We start from the raw sequence: 16,266 nt of genomic DNA, 5'->3' as shown, positions 1-16,266 counted from the left end.
ACACGTATAGACTGAAAATGAGAGGATGGGAAAAGATTTTCCATGCAAAAGGAAATCAAAAGAAAGCCAGAGCAGTAATTCCCATTACCAGACAATAAACAATAAACAATATTATAAGAGATAAGGAAACTACATAATGATCGATCCAAAAAGAAGACCCAACAATTGTAAATATTGATGCAACCAGCATAGGAGTGTGCTCAGTCACGTCAGTCATGTCCAACTCTTTGGGACCCTGTGGACTGTAGCCCACCAGGATCCTCAGTCCATGGAATTCTCTAGGCAAGAATACTGGAGTGGCTTGCCATTTTCTTCTCCAGGGGATCCTTCTGATCCAGGGATCAAACCTACATCTCCTGCACTGCAGGCGGATTCTCTACCACTGAGCCACCAGGGAAGCCAAATACATAAGGCAAACACTAACAGACATAAAAAGGGAAATCAACAGTAACACCATAATACTGGGTGACTTTTACACCCCCACTTACACCAATGGACAGATTATCCACAGAGAAAATTAATAAGAAAACACAAGCCTTAAATAGACCTAACTGATATCTTCAGGATATTTACCCAAACACAGAAGAATACACTTTCTTCTCAAATGCCACATGGAACATTCTCCAAGATAGATCACATCTCGGTTGGGTCACAAGTCAAGCCTTGGTAAATTTAAGAAAATTCAAGTTGTATCAAGCATCTTTTCTGACTACACCACTATGAGACTAGATATCAATTAGGGATATCTAGGGGGGGAAAATGTAAAAAAACACAAATATGTGGAGATTAAATATGCTTCTAAATAACCAACAGGTTACTGAAGAAGTCAAGGAGGAAATTTTAAAAATACCTAAAAAAAAAAAGTGACAATGAAAACATGATGACTCAAAACCTATGGGATGCTGCAAAAGCAGCTCTACAGGGAGGTTTAGAGCAATACAATTCTACCTCGAGGAACAAGAAAAACATCAAATAGACAGCGTTACCTTATACCTAAAGCAACTGGGAAAAGAACAAAAAAAAAACCAAAGCTCGTAGAAGGAAATAAATCATAAAGATCAGAGCAGAAATAAATGAAAAAGAAATGGAGGAAACAATAGCAAAGATTAACAAAACTAAAAGCTGGTTCTTGGAGAAGATAAACAAAATTGACAAATCATTATCCAGAATCACCAAGAAAAAAAGGGAGAAGACTAAAATCAATAAATTAGAGATGAAAGGTAGCCTGTGAATGGAAGAAGAGATTTGGAAATGGTTTACCTCGTAAGGGGTTAATATCTAAAAATATACAGAGAACTCATTCAACTCAGTATCAAAAACCAAACAACCGGATTAAACAACAGGCAGAGGATCTGAAGAGACGTGTTTCCAAAGAAGTATTACAGATGGCCGACAGACACATGAAAAGATGCTCAATGTCATCACCAGGGAAATGCAAATCAAAGCCACAACGAGGTGGCACCTCACACCTGTCAGAATGGCAACTGACAAAAAGACAAGAAACAACCAGCGTCAGTGTGAGTGTAGAAACAACCCTGTGCCCTGTTGGCAGGATCGTAACACAGCCCAGCCACGACCGGAAACAGCATAGAAGCGCCTCAACAAATTAGAAGAGTCGTACAATCCAGCAATTCCACTTCTGGGTATTTTTCCAAAGAAAATAAAAACCCTAATTGGAAAAGACGTGATCCCTATGTCCACTACAGCATTATTTACAATAGCCAAGATACGGAAGCACCCCAAGTGTCCATCACTAGAAGACTGAAAAGAAAGTGTGGTAGGGGGCATTTTTCACCCCTATTCTTTACCACTGGGCCTGGGGGCTCAGTGGTAAAGACTCTGCTTGTCAATGCAGGAGACGGGCTTGATCCCTGATCCAGGAAGATCCCACATGCTGCAGAGCAACCAAGCCCACGTGCCACAACTACTGTGCCTGTACTCTCGCGCGCAGGAGCCGCAACTGCCGAGTCCACAGGTGGCCACGACTGCAGCCCGCGTGCCCCAGAGCTCGCACTCCACACGAGAAAAGCCACCACAGGGAGAGGCCCGTGTGCCCCAGAGCTCACACTCCGCACGAGAAAAGCCACCACAGGGAGAGGCCCGTGTGCTCCAGAGCTCGCACTCCGCACGAGAAAAGCCACCACAGGGAGAGGCCCGTGTGCCCCAGAGCTCCCACTCCGCACAAGAAAAGCCACCACCGTGAGAGGCCCGCACATCACAGCCAGACAGTGAGCCTTCACTCACTGCAACGAGAGAAAAGCCCCAGACAGCCAAAACTAAAGAAAATATTTTAAAAGATGCGGTGTGTGTGTGTATACATACACACACACACACACACACACATACATATACACAATGGAATTATTATTCATTAAAAAAACAAGAAATCTTGCCAGTCATGACAACATGAATGGATCTAGAGGGTTTCATGCTAGACGAAAGAAGACAGAAAAAAAGAAAAACCAGATGATCTCACTTACATGTGGAATCTAAGAAACAAAACAGAATGAAAACACTCTTCGATACAAAGAAGAAACAGGTGGTTCCCAGAGAGGAGGGGTGGAAGGCTGGGCAAACAGCTGAAAGGAATTAAAGGGTACACACTTCAAGGTACAAAACAAATAAGCCAGGGGATGCAATACACAGCATAAGGAATCCGGTAACAGTGTAGGGACTTTAGATGCAGACAGATGCTTACTAGGCTTACCACGGTGATCATCAACACATGCAAATGTCAAATCGCGATGAAAAGTAGCATAACTCTGAAACTGAAACTAACAGAATGCTGTACATCAACTACATTTCAATTTTAAAAAACAGTTAAGATAGTGAATCGGGACTTCCCAGGTAACTCAGTGGTAAAGGACCACCTGCCAGTGCAGGAGGCACAGGAGACTAGGGCTCCATCCCTGGGTCGGGAAGATCCCCTGGAGGAGGAAATGGCAGCCCACTCCAGTATTCCCGACAGGATAGTCCTGTGGACAGAGGAGCCTGGCAGGCTACAGTCCATGGGGTCGCACAGAGTCGGACATGACTGAGCACGCATGCATGCAAGACAGTGAATGTGTGACATATATTTTACCGCAATTCAAAAGAAACTGAAATCAGAACACAGGCAGACACTGAGCGCGCACCTCGCCGTCAGCACTGAGAAGCCCACCTCCCTGCATCTGCCTGGAGTGCGGCTTCTCCACAGATCTGTCAGACTTGCCGACTCTGGCTTCAGGAAGCCTGGGGACTTTCACAACAGAAAAGATCGCTAACAATGGTCACTGATCTCTGAAGGGACCCGAAGCTCTCTGCCCCATCACGGCACCATTCCTTCCCCAACTCCCCTCTTCAAGGCCTCACAGGCTCCTCAGTCACCAGCTCTTCTCTTGAGGACTCAACACAGCCCCTGCTGGAAAGAGGCTGAAATGGTCTGAGGAGTAATAAGAGCCCTTTAGAACCATCTTTCACAATGAAGCAGATGCTTTTCAAAGTAGATGCCATGCAACTGGACTACACAGAAAGAAATCCGTCGGAACTATGATCTCAGTTGGCAAAGTGCCTGATTTATCACAAAGGCAACTCCTTGCCCCGGGTCAGCTGAGGCCTCCCCGCCCTGTCCCTGCACAGACCTCTCCCCAGGGTTCCCTCCTTGAACCCTTCCAAGGGTCCAACCCTATAAAAAAGGACAAAACCACCTGGGCTGGGAGGTGTCTATTTTTTTTGAATTTACTTTTAATTGGAGGATAATCACTTTACAATGTGGCATTGGTTTCTGCCGTACAACATGAATCAGCCGTAAGTATACATACACCCCCTCCCTCGTAAGCCTCCCCCCCACACCCCACCCCAGCCCTCTGGGCCGTCGCAGAGCACCAAGCTTCCTGTGTCATACGCAGTTTGCCACTGGCTGGCTGCCTCACACATGGCAGTGCACACGGTCAAGGCCACTCTCCCAGCTAATCTACCCTCTCTTTCCTTCGCTCTGTCCACAAGCCTGTTCTCCACGTCTGCATCTCTACCCCTGCCCTGCAAATAGGTTCATCAGTACCGTTTTTCTAGATTCCATACATATGCACTAATACATGACATCTGTTTTCCTCTTTCTGACTTACTTCACTCTGTGTAACAGGTTCTGGGCTCATCCGCCTCACTTCAACTGAAGAGAGGTGTCTATTCAATAGCAGGACTGCTGTTAATGCTGGTATTTAAGCCAAATAAAACTGAGGCAACGTAACAACAGTGAGCTGGGAGGAATCTCACTGGGAGACCATCTGAGTCATACACAAATTGCCTTCAGGAGTAATTCTGCACTTATTAAGAGAACACATCACTCATTTCTTTTCTTTCTAGAGGCAGTAAGACAGCTCTGTGGCCTTAACATCCTGTCTTTAAAAGAACACTATAAGTGGTGAGAGAAGTTTTTCAAAAAGAAATGACAGCAACAGAGAGAAAAGAACTGTAAAGCACAAACTGGCTGGAAATAAGGGAGAAAGCTATGAAGACATTTTGGAAGTCTTCAAGCTTCAGAGTTCGCACAATTTCTCCTTCTATCCTGATTAACCTACCGGGCAGCAAAATCACAGAACATGAGCCAGAAACACAAGGTATCCACTGTGAAATTTTCAGAATGCAACATCTGCCTGCCTTAGTAGGCAACAACACCCAATTACAGGAAAAGGTGATGGTTTTTTGCAAAAGACTCTAATTTGGAAAAGTATTTCAATCAAATTCTGTGGCACAGTCACTCTGAAACAAAGTGGATACAATCATCCCATGAAACGTGCTGAACGTCATAAATGACTAAAACAAATGCAAGTGAAAGACAGCTGCGGGGGCCTGGCCGGGCACTTACCCTCACAGCCCAGTGGGCCTCTGCAGAAGGCGCCGTGACCATGAGAGGGCTGCTGCTGTCGTGCTGAGGAGAAAGAGAAAGACTCCACTGTAGCTGGCACCGAATTCTACTACAGGAGCATGTGTTCACTGTAAGGATATCCATTTCACAGTGCTTTCAAAAGGGAAAAAGATCTCAGAAAGTTAAACACAGAATTACCACATCACTCAGCAATTCTCCTCCTAGGTACAGACCCCAAAGAACTGAAAACAGGTATGCAAACAATTCCTTGTACATGAATTATTATGCCCACCAACAGACAAATGGATCAACAAAATGAGGCAGACCACAGAATGCAATCTTAATCGGTCATGAAAAGGCATGAAGTACTGACACATGCTACAAAGTGGATGAACCTTGAAAACATCATGCTGACTGAAAGAAACAAGACGCATGAGTCTATAAAATGCACAGACATAGAAAGCAGACTAGTGGCTGCCAAGGGCTGGGGGCAGGGTGGGGGGCGGGCAGAATCAAGAATGATTACTTCATGGGTACACGGTTTTCTTTGGGGGAGTATGACAATGTTCTAGAACAGACAGAGGTGATGGCTACACAATGCTGTGAATGCACTAAACAGCACCCAATGGTTCATTTTTAAAATCAATTTTAGATTATGTGAATCTCCCTGCAACTAAAAAAAAATTAAAAAGAGAGAAAAAAAACATGGAGAGAGAGAGACGAACAGATAAATTAGAGAAGCATGGAGGTCTCTGACACTTACAAATTTAGGCGGTGGCATGTTCAAATTCAGATTGCTCAAGGTAACCTCGTGGCCGCTCTGTGCGCAGGCGACTAGTCTCAGTGCAACATAGAAACCCTGCAAATCCAAGAGAGGGGGACGCGTGAACCCCGCCCAGCTGGCCGCAGTGGTGGAGGAGCTGTCTGCAGTCCGGGGCTGTGGGGGACGAGGGGTTTCATTTCGCTTCAGCAGGGGAGCCCACACATGTTCAAGTCTCAAAGACTCCAGCAGAACCGGTCTCACCCTGGGAGCACTGTTTAAATGAATGTGCTAAAACAGACTTAGCCCATCGCTTTCTGAACGCTATAAAATTGCAAATAGGTATATTTTCAGAAACAATGAGCCCTCAACATTTAGGAAATGCTAGCGTGTACAGTTTTAAGTCTAAAGGGTGGTTCAACTATGCACTGACTTTTTAGAAATGGTTTGGAATAGACGCAGCTGTTTGGGACTTGACACTCATGATTCGGTGGGTCCCCCTGGCCTCGATGAACAGAGTGTCCTCCACTCAGCCCCGCTCCTCAGCGGCCAGACGAGAACTTCATCTCCCACACAGGGACAAAGGACCCGAACTAGGGGCCCTGCCTCCTCCTCACCCTCCTCCGAAGCGAAGACTGGCCATGCCACAGGCTTAGGGCACTTGTGCAGGATCACCTAGTTCTTCTAAACTGATCAATAGGCCTAAGAACATGGATTCTTTTTAAAGCTGTAAACACAATTATGGTTTTAAAATCTTCTTCATAGAAATGTGAGCACTAGAGCAGCCTTTCTCAGGCTGATGTCTACAGAATGTCCGTGTAGCATGTAGAGAAACGGGGACACCGGTAAAGTTAGAAGAACTGCACTCAGCAAAGATAACAGGGTTCTTGGGGCTTCCTTGGTGGTCCAGTGGTTAAGACTCCACACTCCCAATGCAGGGGGCAGGGGTCTGATCACTGGTCAGGGAACTGTGATCCCACATGCCATGTGCTGCAGCCAAAAAATTTTTAAAAAGAGAAAACAGGGTTCATTCCCACAAAGGTCCTCTGACCCCTTAACACACAAGCGCGCTATGAACCTCAAGCAAGGGAGGAGCAGCGGATGGCACTTACTCCACAGGTCGGATCACGGACAGTGATCCACACCCCTTGGAATAGAGTTTGGGGAAAGACTGAACTAAATTAAAACATGACCAGTTAAAAATCATAAGTACTAGCTTCCCAGGTGGCGCAGTGGTGAAGAATCCAACTGCCAATACACAAAAAGTCTCAAGTACTGTAACATTCCACTTACAGGATATTCTCAAAATGACGGGATTCCATCACAGAAGGAACCAGCGGCTGCCAGGGTTCAGGGTGTGACACCCAGGGGGCAGCATGAGGAGGGTTCTTCGGGGCAGTGAGAATGTTCTAATCCTGACAGTGGCGGTGGTTACTTGAATCTATGCAAGTGATACAATTACACAGAATTCTATACACCAGAGACCAAAACCACACCAAAGTGCCTATGAACGTGGTCAGCTCCGGGTTAGGCCTCTGGTCTGGCGTCATGCGGACCTGAGCACCGTGCTTCGGGACAGCAGGGGAAGGACACACAAGAACAATCTCAACTATTTTCTGCAACTTCCCTGACAGAACATTTGGAAAACATGTGAATCACTTGTAACCACACAAAATATTAAAAAGATTACGCTAACCAGGAAACACGGCTCCAAGAGTTCAAGAGGCCTTTATTTTGAAATGAACCCTCGCCGCTGTAATAGTCTGACGGCCCCACTTATGTCTGGTGACACTTGTCAGTGGCGACAACAAGGGAGGAAGTGCAGAGGTGACCTGGCCTGGGGGCTCTGGCCCAGCCCCTCCACTGACCCGGTGTGTACGTGTATGTACCTGTTTGTCCAAGTACCCTTTACCTTCTGGGTCGGCCAAGTCCCATATCTGTGGAAACACAAAAGGGCTCATGAGTGTGACCGCCGATCATTTCCTCAGCAAACAGGAGCCATCGTCGCCACTCACCTATACATGTGAGCCTTATGTATAGGTCCCAGCAGCCAGACTCAGACGAGGTGAACGGCCTGGACCCCTCCCTCTCCCCAGCGAGGCACACAGCAGGCAGCAGCACAGTCCAGAGAACTCCCAAGGGTACCAGGCTCCAAGGCCAACGTAAGTCCATAGCTAAGACCCCAAGAGGGCTCAGGCCCCTTGTCTGCTGCTACCCAAGCAAAGGGGGGCAGCAACCATTAAAGCATTTGCATCCACCCGTTACAGCCCCGAGAGGTTCGAAGTGGCCAGCCCGCTTCCCAAGAGGAGTACAGACCCCACGAAGAGGGGTCTGCACAGGCCAGTGTTCACCTGCCAGGGGAGCCCTGAGGGTGGTCGCAGAAGAGAAATCGCTATCGTTCATCACCTACCTTCCCAAGGATAATGTCTGAGAGTCCAGACTTCTTTAGAAAAAGTGCAGCTTCACTCGCCCCAACTCGCCCTGTGTATGCTGGGTCTACCTGGAATTGGGGAGCAACACTTGAGATAAGGCTTTGGCAGCCGAGCAGCAGGAAAAGCAACACCCGTGACACTGGCTGCTAGCTGACAGCTGGGAAACAGAAAGGGAGGGAAGGCCTCTCTGGGTTGCAATTCACAGCTGGGGGTTTCCAAGTCATTCCCTCTCCAAGCTCAATCCAGAAAGACACTAGTGAAAACTTACCTGCTTGTAGTAAGACTCATATAATGGATTTCCAGCGGGAATCTGTAAACAAAACCACAGACATTGGTCAAATGTGGACACAAAGCCTCTCTTTAAAAAAAGTGTCATCCCTAAATCTGTCATCACCAAAATACATAAATATTAAAATCAAAATGTAAGCACTTTAAATGTCCTCTCTACATAGACTCCCTGGAGGAGGAAATGGCAACCCACTCCAGTGTTCTTACCTGGGAAATCTCATGGACAGAGGAGCCTGTCAGGCTCCAGTCCATGGGGTTGCAAGGAGTCAGACACGACTGAGCGACTTAACAACAAAAAACACAGACTGCAGTTTATTCTCAGACAGACATCTCACACTTCCTCAGTTTAGAAAAAGGAAATGCTAATGCTCTCAAATAAGTCCTGACTCCAACACAAACCAGGCGGTTGTTCAGGAAGGAGTTGGTTTCGATTCACTGACCGATGGGATTTCGGTGCGTCCAGGAGCTCACGGGGAACAGACACCATTATCCCTTGAGACTGTTCTCTGGCTCCAGAACCGGAACAGGAGTCTCCGCAAGTCACCATGAATCACCAGTCACACCAGCTTCAGACTGGTTTCCCTGCTCCAAGGCTTATCCCCACCCATCTGGTCTTCCTCCAGCCACCCACCCGAAGGACTGGGCAAAAAGGCACTGACCAGCCCCAGGCACCAGGAAAGACGTGGCCAGTGACAGCTCCCACTAGGACAGGCAGGAAGTTCAAAGTCCTCAGCTTGGCACGGAAGACACTCCATGTTCCGGCCATCAGATTTCCTAAGATGCTGCTGTTCAGAGAAGATAACCACCTGATCTACAGTCAAGAGGCTAATTGAGACACGCCTGGATTCAGCTTGGTGGAGGCCAAACCCTCACACATCCAACAGTGTCTGTGGTCTCTTTCCAACCTCAGCCAGTCGCCCCCCCAGTGACGAGATCTGCGGGAGTGTGCCAGCAGGGGCAGGAATTCAGCACCTCTAAGGAGACTCTTGAAAGTCCCTTGGACTGAAAGGAGATCCAACCAGTCCATTCTGAAGGAGATCAGCCCTGGGATTTCTTTGGAAGGAATGATGCTAAAGCTGAAACTCCAGTACTTTGGCCACCTCATGCGAAGAGTTGACTCATTGGAAAAGACTCTGATGCTGGGAGGGATTGGGGGCAGGAGGAAAAGGGGACGACAGAGGATGAGATGGCTGGATGGCATCACTGACTCGATGGACGTGAGTCTGAGTGAACTCTGGGAGTCGGTGATGGACAGGGAGGCCTGGCGTGCTGCGATTCATGGGGTGGCAAAGAGTCGGACACAACTGAGCGACTGAACTGAACTGAACTGAAGGTGCTGGCTGTAAAGGCTCTTACACGTGTTGGTCTTTTATTGTGTGAAAGGAAAAAAGCGGGACACCGCAAAGGTGCTATTGACTTAGGGAGCTGAGAAAAGCGAAGAAAACAACATTATGCTTAATCGTATGGAAGAACAGGTGTATAAACAGCTAAAGAGAAGAACGCCAGGAAAAATGAGTCCCGGATGACAGTGCTCATTTTAAAAGTCTTCAAACACTGTTGTGCAATTTTTCATAATGAATAAAACGGGGGAGGTGGGTTTGTTTCAGCTACAATCACTGACTTGAACCAGCCCAAGGCTTGCATACTACTGTGTAGTAAAGAGTCACCTCAGTTTAAAAATAATGCCCAGGTTACGGTCAGCTTCTCTGGGGGATGGCAACACCTGCAAACACAGGAAGAAGTGAAAGTACAAGAAGAGCAGCAGCAGAGGATGGAAATAGAAGAAAAGGAGCACAGAGGCCTGAACGGAGGCAGAGGAGAGTCAGAACGAAAGAAAGGGGGGAGCCCTGGGAAGGCAGACGGAGAGGGGCAGCGCAATGTGGAAAGGAGTCCTGGGAAGGCAGACGGAGAGGGGCAGCGCAATGTGGAAAGGAGTCCTGGGAAGGCAGACGGAGAGGGGCAGCGCAATGTGAAAAGGAGTCCTGGGAAGGCAGACGGAGAGGGGCAGCGCAATGTGGAAAAGCCAGAAACGGGACTTCCCCGGTGGCCCAGTGGCCAAGACCCCACTTTCCCGATGCAGAAGCCCACAGTTCAGTCCCTGGTCAGGGCACCATTCCCCGCACGCCGTAGCTAAGACTTCCCTCAAGCTGCACCTAAGACCCGCTGCAGCCAAAATGAATACATAAATATTTTTAAAATATACTGCTATGTGATACAGGTATCTTAAAAAAAAAAGGCAAGACAGGAGGGTAAAGACTGATGCTTGAGAAAGAAAAGACGACACCACAGGAAGAAACGAAGAGCTAAGGGGGCTTCCCGGACAGCCCGGCGGTTAGGACTTGGTGCTCTCATTGCCGTGGGCCCAGGGTCGAGCTCTGGTCAGGGAATTCAGATTCGGCAAGCAGTGTGGCACAGCCGGAAAAAAAGCTAAGTGTACAGCAGCTACAGCAACTCCCAGGATGGCAGCTTCCTCCCGCCCTGGGCCCTTGCAGATACCATTCTGGGAGAGGCTGTCCCCCTTAGCTTCTAATGACTTAGACAGTAGTGACCACCATCACACCCTGTTTGATTGCCAGAATTTAAAATTCCACATGAAATCACAGAATTCAACAGCAAAAAAACAAACAACCCACTATGACTTAAAGTCTTCATATGCCTATGAAGAAATAGGCAGAGGATCTGAACAGACACTTTTCCCAAGAAAATATTACAGATGACTAATAGGCATGTGAAAAGACACGCAACATCACTAATCATCAGGGCAAGGCAAATAAAAACTACAGTATCCCACCTCACACTGGGTAGAAAGGCTAGCATCAAAAAGATTAAAAAGTAACAAGCATTGGTGAGGGTGTGGGGAAAAGGGAACCCTTGAACACTGTTGGTGGGTCTAAGTGGCTATGGCTGCTATCAAAGACAATACGGAGAGTTCTCAGAAAATTAAAAACAGAACTACCATGCGATCCAGCAATTTCACTGCTGGGTGCTTATCCAAAGGAAATGAAAACACTAACTCAAAGGAGAACAAACAAACAAACACCTCCAGGGCCACAGCGGCACTGTTTACAACAGCCAAGACCTGGGAGCAACCTAAATATTTACTCACTGATGGCTGAATGGATAAAGAAGGCGTGGTGTGTACACACACATTCAGAGGAACACTACTCAGTCCTTAAAGGAGGAGGTCTTGCCATTTGTGACAACGTGGATGAACCCTGAGGGCATTATGCTAAGTGAAATAAGTTAAACAGGGAAAGACAATCTCACTTGTACGTGGATCTGAAAAACAAAAAGCCAAACCCACAGACACAGAGAACAGAAGGGTGGTTGCCAGAGGTGGGAAGGGCGGGGGCGGGGGGGGCAAAATGGGTAAAGGTAGAAACTTCTCAGGATAGAATACGTTAGTTAATAACATTGTGTTGTATACTGAAAGTTACTAAGAGGACATCTTAAAAGTTCTCATCACAAGAAAAGAAACTTTATAACTATGTGTGGTGATGGGTGTTAAGTTTTGTGATCATTTCACAACATGAATAACAAATAACAAATCATCACATTGTACAGGTGAGACTAACATAATGTTATATAGGTCAACTGCAATCTCAATTTAAACTGATTAACTAATTAAAGGTCTACATGCTCTCCAAACACATCACCCCGGAGGAATAAGGCCAAGTGAGGAAGCAGAGTCAGGCCGGCTGTTTGTGACCTCTCAGTAAAGGTGATGGTGCTGGGTCCTGATAGTACATCATGTGCTCGTGGCTCACGGGAGCAGAATGCAAGACCCTAGGGACCCCCCCCCACCCTGGAAAAAGGTCCCCTTGCTGCCAGCAATCGGAGAGGCATGGCTCTGAAATGAATTTCCAGTGGTATTTTTTTAAGATCTCATGGTAGGCAGGAGAGAGGTTTCTAAGCTACTGTGATTCCAATGAAAAACAGAGTTATGGTATTTGGAGCACCAAGGGTTAATAACTGTCTCAAACTTCCCAAATGCTTCCGAATCAGATCCACGATCAGGAGAAACAAGACCCCAAATAGTCCAGAAAAGGCCCTGAAGCCCCAGGCCCCGAGGCCTGGACTGTCAGTGCTAAGGACTCCGCTCATAGGCAATCTGTACTCAGAAGTCGATCCCAAATGACCTACAACTAATGGAAAACCACGGAGTATGCCTCACTCATTCCTCACTAAATACAGGGATCTGTCTGGGTAACCTGGAACAATGACGGCAGTTAAGAGGTTGTGATTTAATTACACACACGTCAGCCACTACATATGCAGAAGGGGGCGGGAAAGGGGAAACATCGGCAGATCTAACTGGCACTTCCTCTTACCACACAACTTCCCCCCAGGAACAGTGGAGTCATGCCTGCCAGCTGCCCGATACATGACTGCAACAGAACTGACGACAAACGCCGCGAAGCCTCGAGCCCCTGGACGCCAGGCAGACACTGTGGACACCAACAGCTCGCTGCGGGCGGCCACGCTGCAGGACAGAGCCCCTGAGTGCTGAGAGTGGGCGCCAGAGCCGCCCACCTCTGCCCAACCCCGAGTGAGGCCAGGGCAAAGGTAGAAAGGGAACAGGCCAGGGGACAAGGCCTTCAGTGTTCAGAGGCTGCGGACGGCTCAGAGATGGCTTCAAGAACAGAAGTCAGACAGAGTCTGTGCAGCAGGGCATTCTCCTCCACCAGCCCAGGGTGCTAAGAGGCCATCTTTGACTCTGAATTAGTCACTGACATTCAGTATAACTTTCACTTTGGGGACTTTCCTGTCGGTCCAGTGGCGAAGACTCTGTGCTCCCAATGCAGGGGTCCTGGGTTCAAACCCTGGTCAGGGAACTAGATCCCACATGCCACAACTAAGACTTGGCACGCCCAAATAAATACAAAACCTGTGAATCTGATCTTTCAGCTGGTCTCCTAAAATACTCCTAAAATACTAAGAAAAGTTCCCAGGGCCTCTTCACTGTCTCCTCCAGCCCAGAAGTGAAAGTTGGTCAGTCGTGTCTGACTCTTTGCAACCATGGACTATACAGTCTATGGAATTCTCCAGGCCAGAATACTGGAGTGGGTAGACTTTCCCTTCTCCAGGGGATCTTCCCAACCCAGGGATCGAACCCAGGTCTCCCGCATTGCAGGTGGATTCTTTAACAGCTGAGCCACAGGGAAGCCCAAGAGGCACTGTACAAATGGGGAGACAGGCAGGGGAACACAGCAGGGAACAAGCTCATATCCTTCTACTCGGAGGCCTTTAAAACTCCACAGTTCATGCAAGTGTGTGTAATTTTAACACCTGGGGAAAAGCAGCTTCAGATGAGGAACATGGCAGTACTGCTTTGGAGAGGAAGCCCTGAGGACTGGGCTTCCTAATCCTCTCAGGACTGAGTCCATCAGCTCCGATTCCTGCTTTCACACAGGGCAGGAGCTCTTCTGCAAAACAAAATCATGATCGCTCGCCTTGCTTGCTTCAAAACATTTGTTACGTAAACCCATTTTCATTTTTAAACTTTTAGAAAAAAGTATTTATAATCCTTGATCTGATAAACAGTCCATCACACTTACTGAATGCTCACTGTTTTCTATCCAGTATCTCATTTAATTGTTTCCAACAATGCTACAGGGCAGATGCTACTGTTTGCCCCCATATACGGGTGAAGGGACCGAAGTTACCTTGCCCGGGATCACACAGCCCAGGAGTGATGGAGCCAGAGGAGCCCCAGGCCCTGGGACACAAACCCACTCTGCACTCTGCAAAAGCAGCCAGGGCGTGACAGAGCTGGACACAGGCCTGCACAGCCTCCTGTGCACGCTCGCCCGAGAAGACGCAAACACGTGACTGTGTCGTGGTAGGCTGCAGTCGACGGACGTGGTCAAAGTGCACCACTTGACTTCAGCACAAGAACTGACTTAAAAACCAGGGCAGCCTGCCATTTCCTCAGGAACACTGAGACTCCGTAATGGCCATATTTTTCAAAGCTATTGCTAAGTTCTGCAGGAAGTTAGGCGCATACCACCAGAAGACATCCCTGTGTGAGTGCCTACTTGGAAAACCAGATGCTGAGACCAAAACAGGGCTAGAGAAGTGCTCACTTGATAATCCCTGCATTTCGCCTTCCTCTTAAGTTCCCCTGGCAGTGTGCACAACCATCCCCCTGGCAGTGTCCACAACCATCAGCCCGGCAGTGTGCACAACCATCACCCCACCCCGGCTATGTGCACAACCGTCACCCCACCCCAGCTGTGTGCACAACCGTCACCCCACCCCAGCTGTGTGCACAACCGTCACCCCACCCCGGCGGTGTGCACAACCATCCCCCTGGCTGTGTGTACAGCCCTCCAGGCAGGCCAGCCCACATTCTGCAGGCAAGGAAACCAGGATATAACTCAGTAGCTCTCACAGAGCTTCAGCAAACACTGGGGCATCCTGAACCTCCCTGAAACTGACAGCTCCCTCCATCTGCTGGATCCGAGGCCTCTAAGCCAGAGCTAAGGTGAACACTGCAGGAAGAACTGAGACAGGAGAAAGAGCCTTCATAAATCTTGAGGAAAGAGATATCCCAATTTTAAAAAACTAGCCAAGGATAAGAAAAAGGTGATTCTGAAAGAAGGGATGCAGCAAAGTTAGGGGAGATGTTCAGTTGAGAGACTGCAAAATGGAAGGAAATGCCAGTATTTGCTCTCAGGCTGGCAAAGGTGCAAACACGACCTGGGCCCTGCCAGTGGGAAGATTCAGTGGGTGGAGGGGTTTTCTGAGGCCAGCGCAACATGCGCTACACGTGCATGCCCCCACACGCAGGTCTAACATGATTCCAAGTCTTCATTGATACAGATGTGATTACTCTAAAATTTATACAGAAAGGCAAAGGAACTAAGCTAGAACAATGTTGCAAAGGAATAGAGTGGGAGGACTCTGTCCACCGGATTCCAAGGCTTGCTACAAAGCTCCAGTAATCAAGACAGCGTGGCACTGATGGTGCTAAAGACACACAAAACCGTGGAACACAACAGCGAGCCCAGAAGCAGACCCACGTAGATATGCCCAAGTGACTTCTGACAAAGGTGCCAAAGCCAGCTAGGAGGAAAGAGGCCCATGTCCACAAGGGTGCTGGAGCGACTGGCCATCCTCCAGAGAAGAAAAGGAGCCTGGAGACATTAAGTCTCCCACTTTCTACAAAATGAATTCCAAAGGGATCACAAGCTTAAATGTAAAGCCAGAAAACTTTCAGAAAACAACAAAGGAGAAAATATTCAGGACTGGGGGCTGGGGAGAGAGTTCAGATGTGCCACCAAAAGGCTGATTCAAAAGAAAAAAAAAAGGAAATCGATAAACTGGACCTCAGTTTATCGATTTAAATTTCAAATGTTTGATCTATGAAAGACTCTGATAAGTGGATGCAAAGACAAGCCACAGACTAGAAGGAAATACTGCTGACCCTTGAACACTGACTGTGGAGGTGAGGGCACCCACCCTCTGCAGTTGAAAATCCAAGTGTAACTTACAGTCAGCCCTCTATACACAGCTCCTCTGTTCCACATCTGTGGAGTCAACCAAACTCGGATCAAGTAGTGCTTGACTGGAGCACACACTTACTTAAAAAAAAAAAAAAAACTTTTAAAAAATAAAGAAAAAGAGGCCACTCCTTCAGGGCTGGCCTGCTCAAGAAAGTAAAAAGAAAAGAAAAAATTCACATATAAGTGGACCTGCACAGTTCAAACCTGTGTTGTTCAAGGGTAACTATTTGCAAATCACATATCCAACAAAGGACTGGTACCCGGAATACATAAAGTAAAAGTGAAAGTAAGTCGCTCAGTCGTGTCCGACTTTGCGACCCCGTGGACTGCAGCCTGCCACGTTCCTCTGTCCGTGGAATTCTGCAGGCAAGAATACTGGAGTGGGTAGCCATGCCCTTCTCCAGGGGATCTTCCCGACCCAGGGATCAAACATGG

At 47.8% G+C, this 16,266-nt stretch overlaps 1 protein-coding gene across 12 annotated transcripts in view; it reads right to left on the bottom strand.

Moving 5' to 3' along the window:
* EPS15L1 (epidermal growth factor receptor pathway substrate 15 like 1) overlaps positions 1–16,266 on the bottom strand; it is a 107,270-nt gene that overhangs the window by 73,149 nt on the left and 17,855 nt on the right. For 4 of the 12 annotated variants that reach the window (XM_061421735.1, XM_061421733.1, XM_061421740.1 and 1 more), the window contains exons 2-6: positions 8,304–8,345; positions 8,014–8,103; positions 7,493–7,540; positions 5,607–5,702; positions 4,844–4,906 (exon numbers count right to left, since the gene is read on the bottom strand). In XM_061421735.1, the coding sequence (XP_061277719.1) occupies positions 4,844–4,906; positions 5,607–5,702; positions 7,493–7,540; positions 8,014–8,103; positions 8,304–8,345 (339 nt within the window). Of the gene's footprint in view, positions 1–4,843; positions 4,972–5,606; positions 5,703–7,492; positions 7,541–8,013; positions 8,104–8,303; positions 8,346–8,530; positions 8,717–16,266 lie in introns of those variants that run through there. The other 8 variants (XM_061421734.1, XM_061421738.1, XM_061421732.1 and 5 more) reach the window with 7 other exon arrangements.

The sequence above is a fragment of the Bos javanicus genome, chromosome 7, assembly GCF_032452875.1.
Source record: "Bos javanicus breed banteng chromosome 7, ARS-OSU_banteng_1.0, whole genome shotgun sequence".
Classification (NCBI taxonomy): domain Eukaryota; kingdom Metazoa; phylum Chordata; class Mammalia; order Artiodactyla; family Bovidae; genus Bos; species Bos javanicus.
Note: the sequence above shows the minus strand (reverse complement) of the source record. Positions and strands in the feature narration are given on the sequence as shown.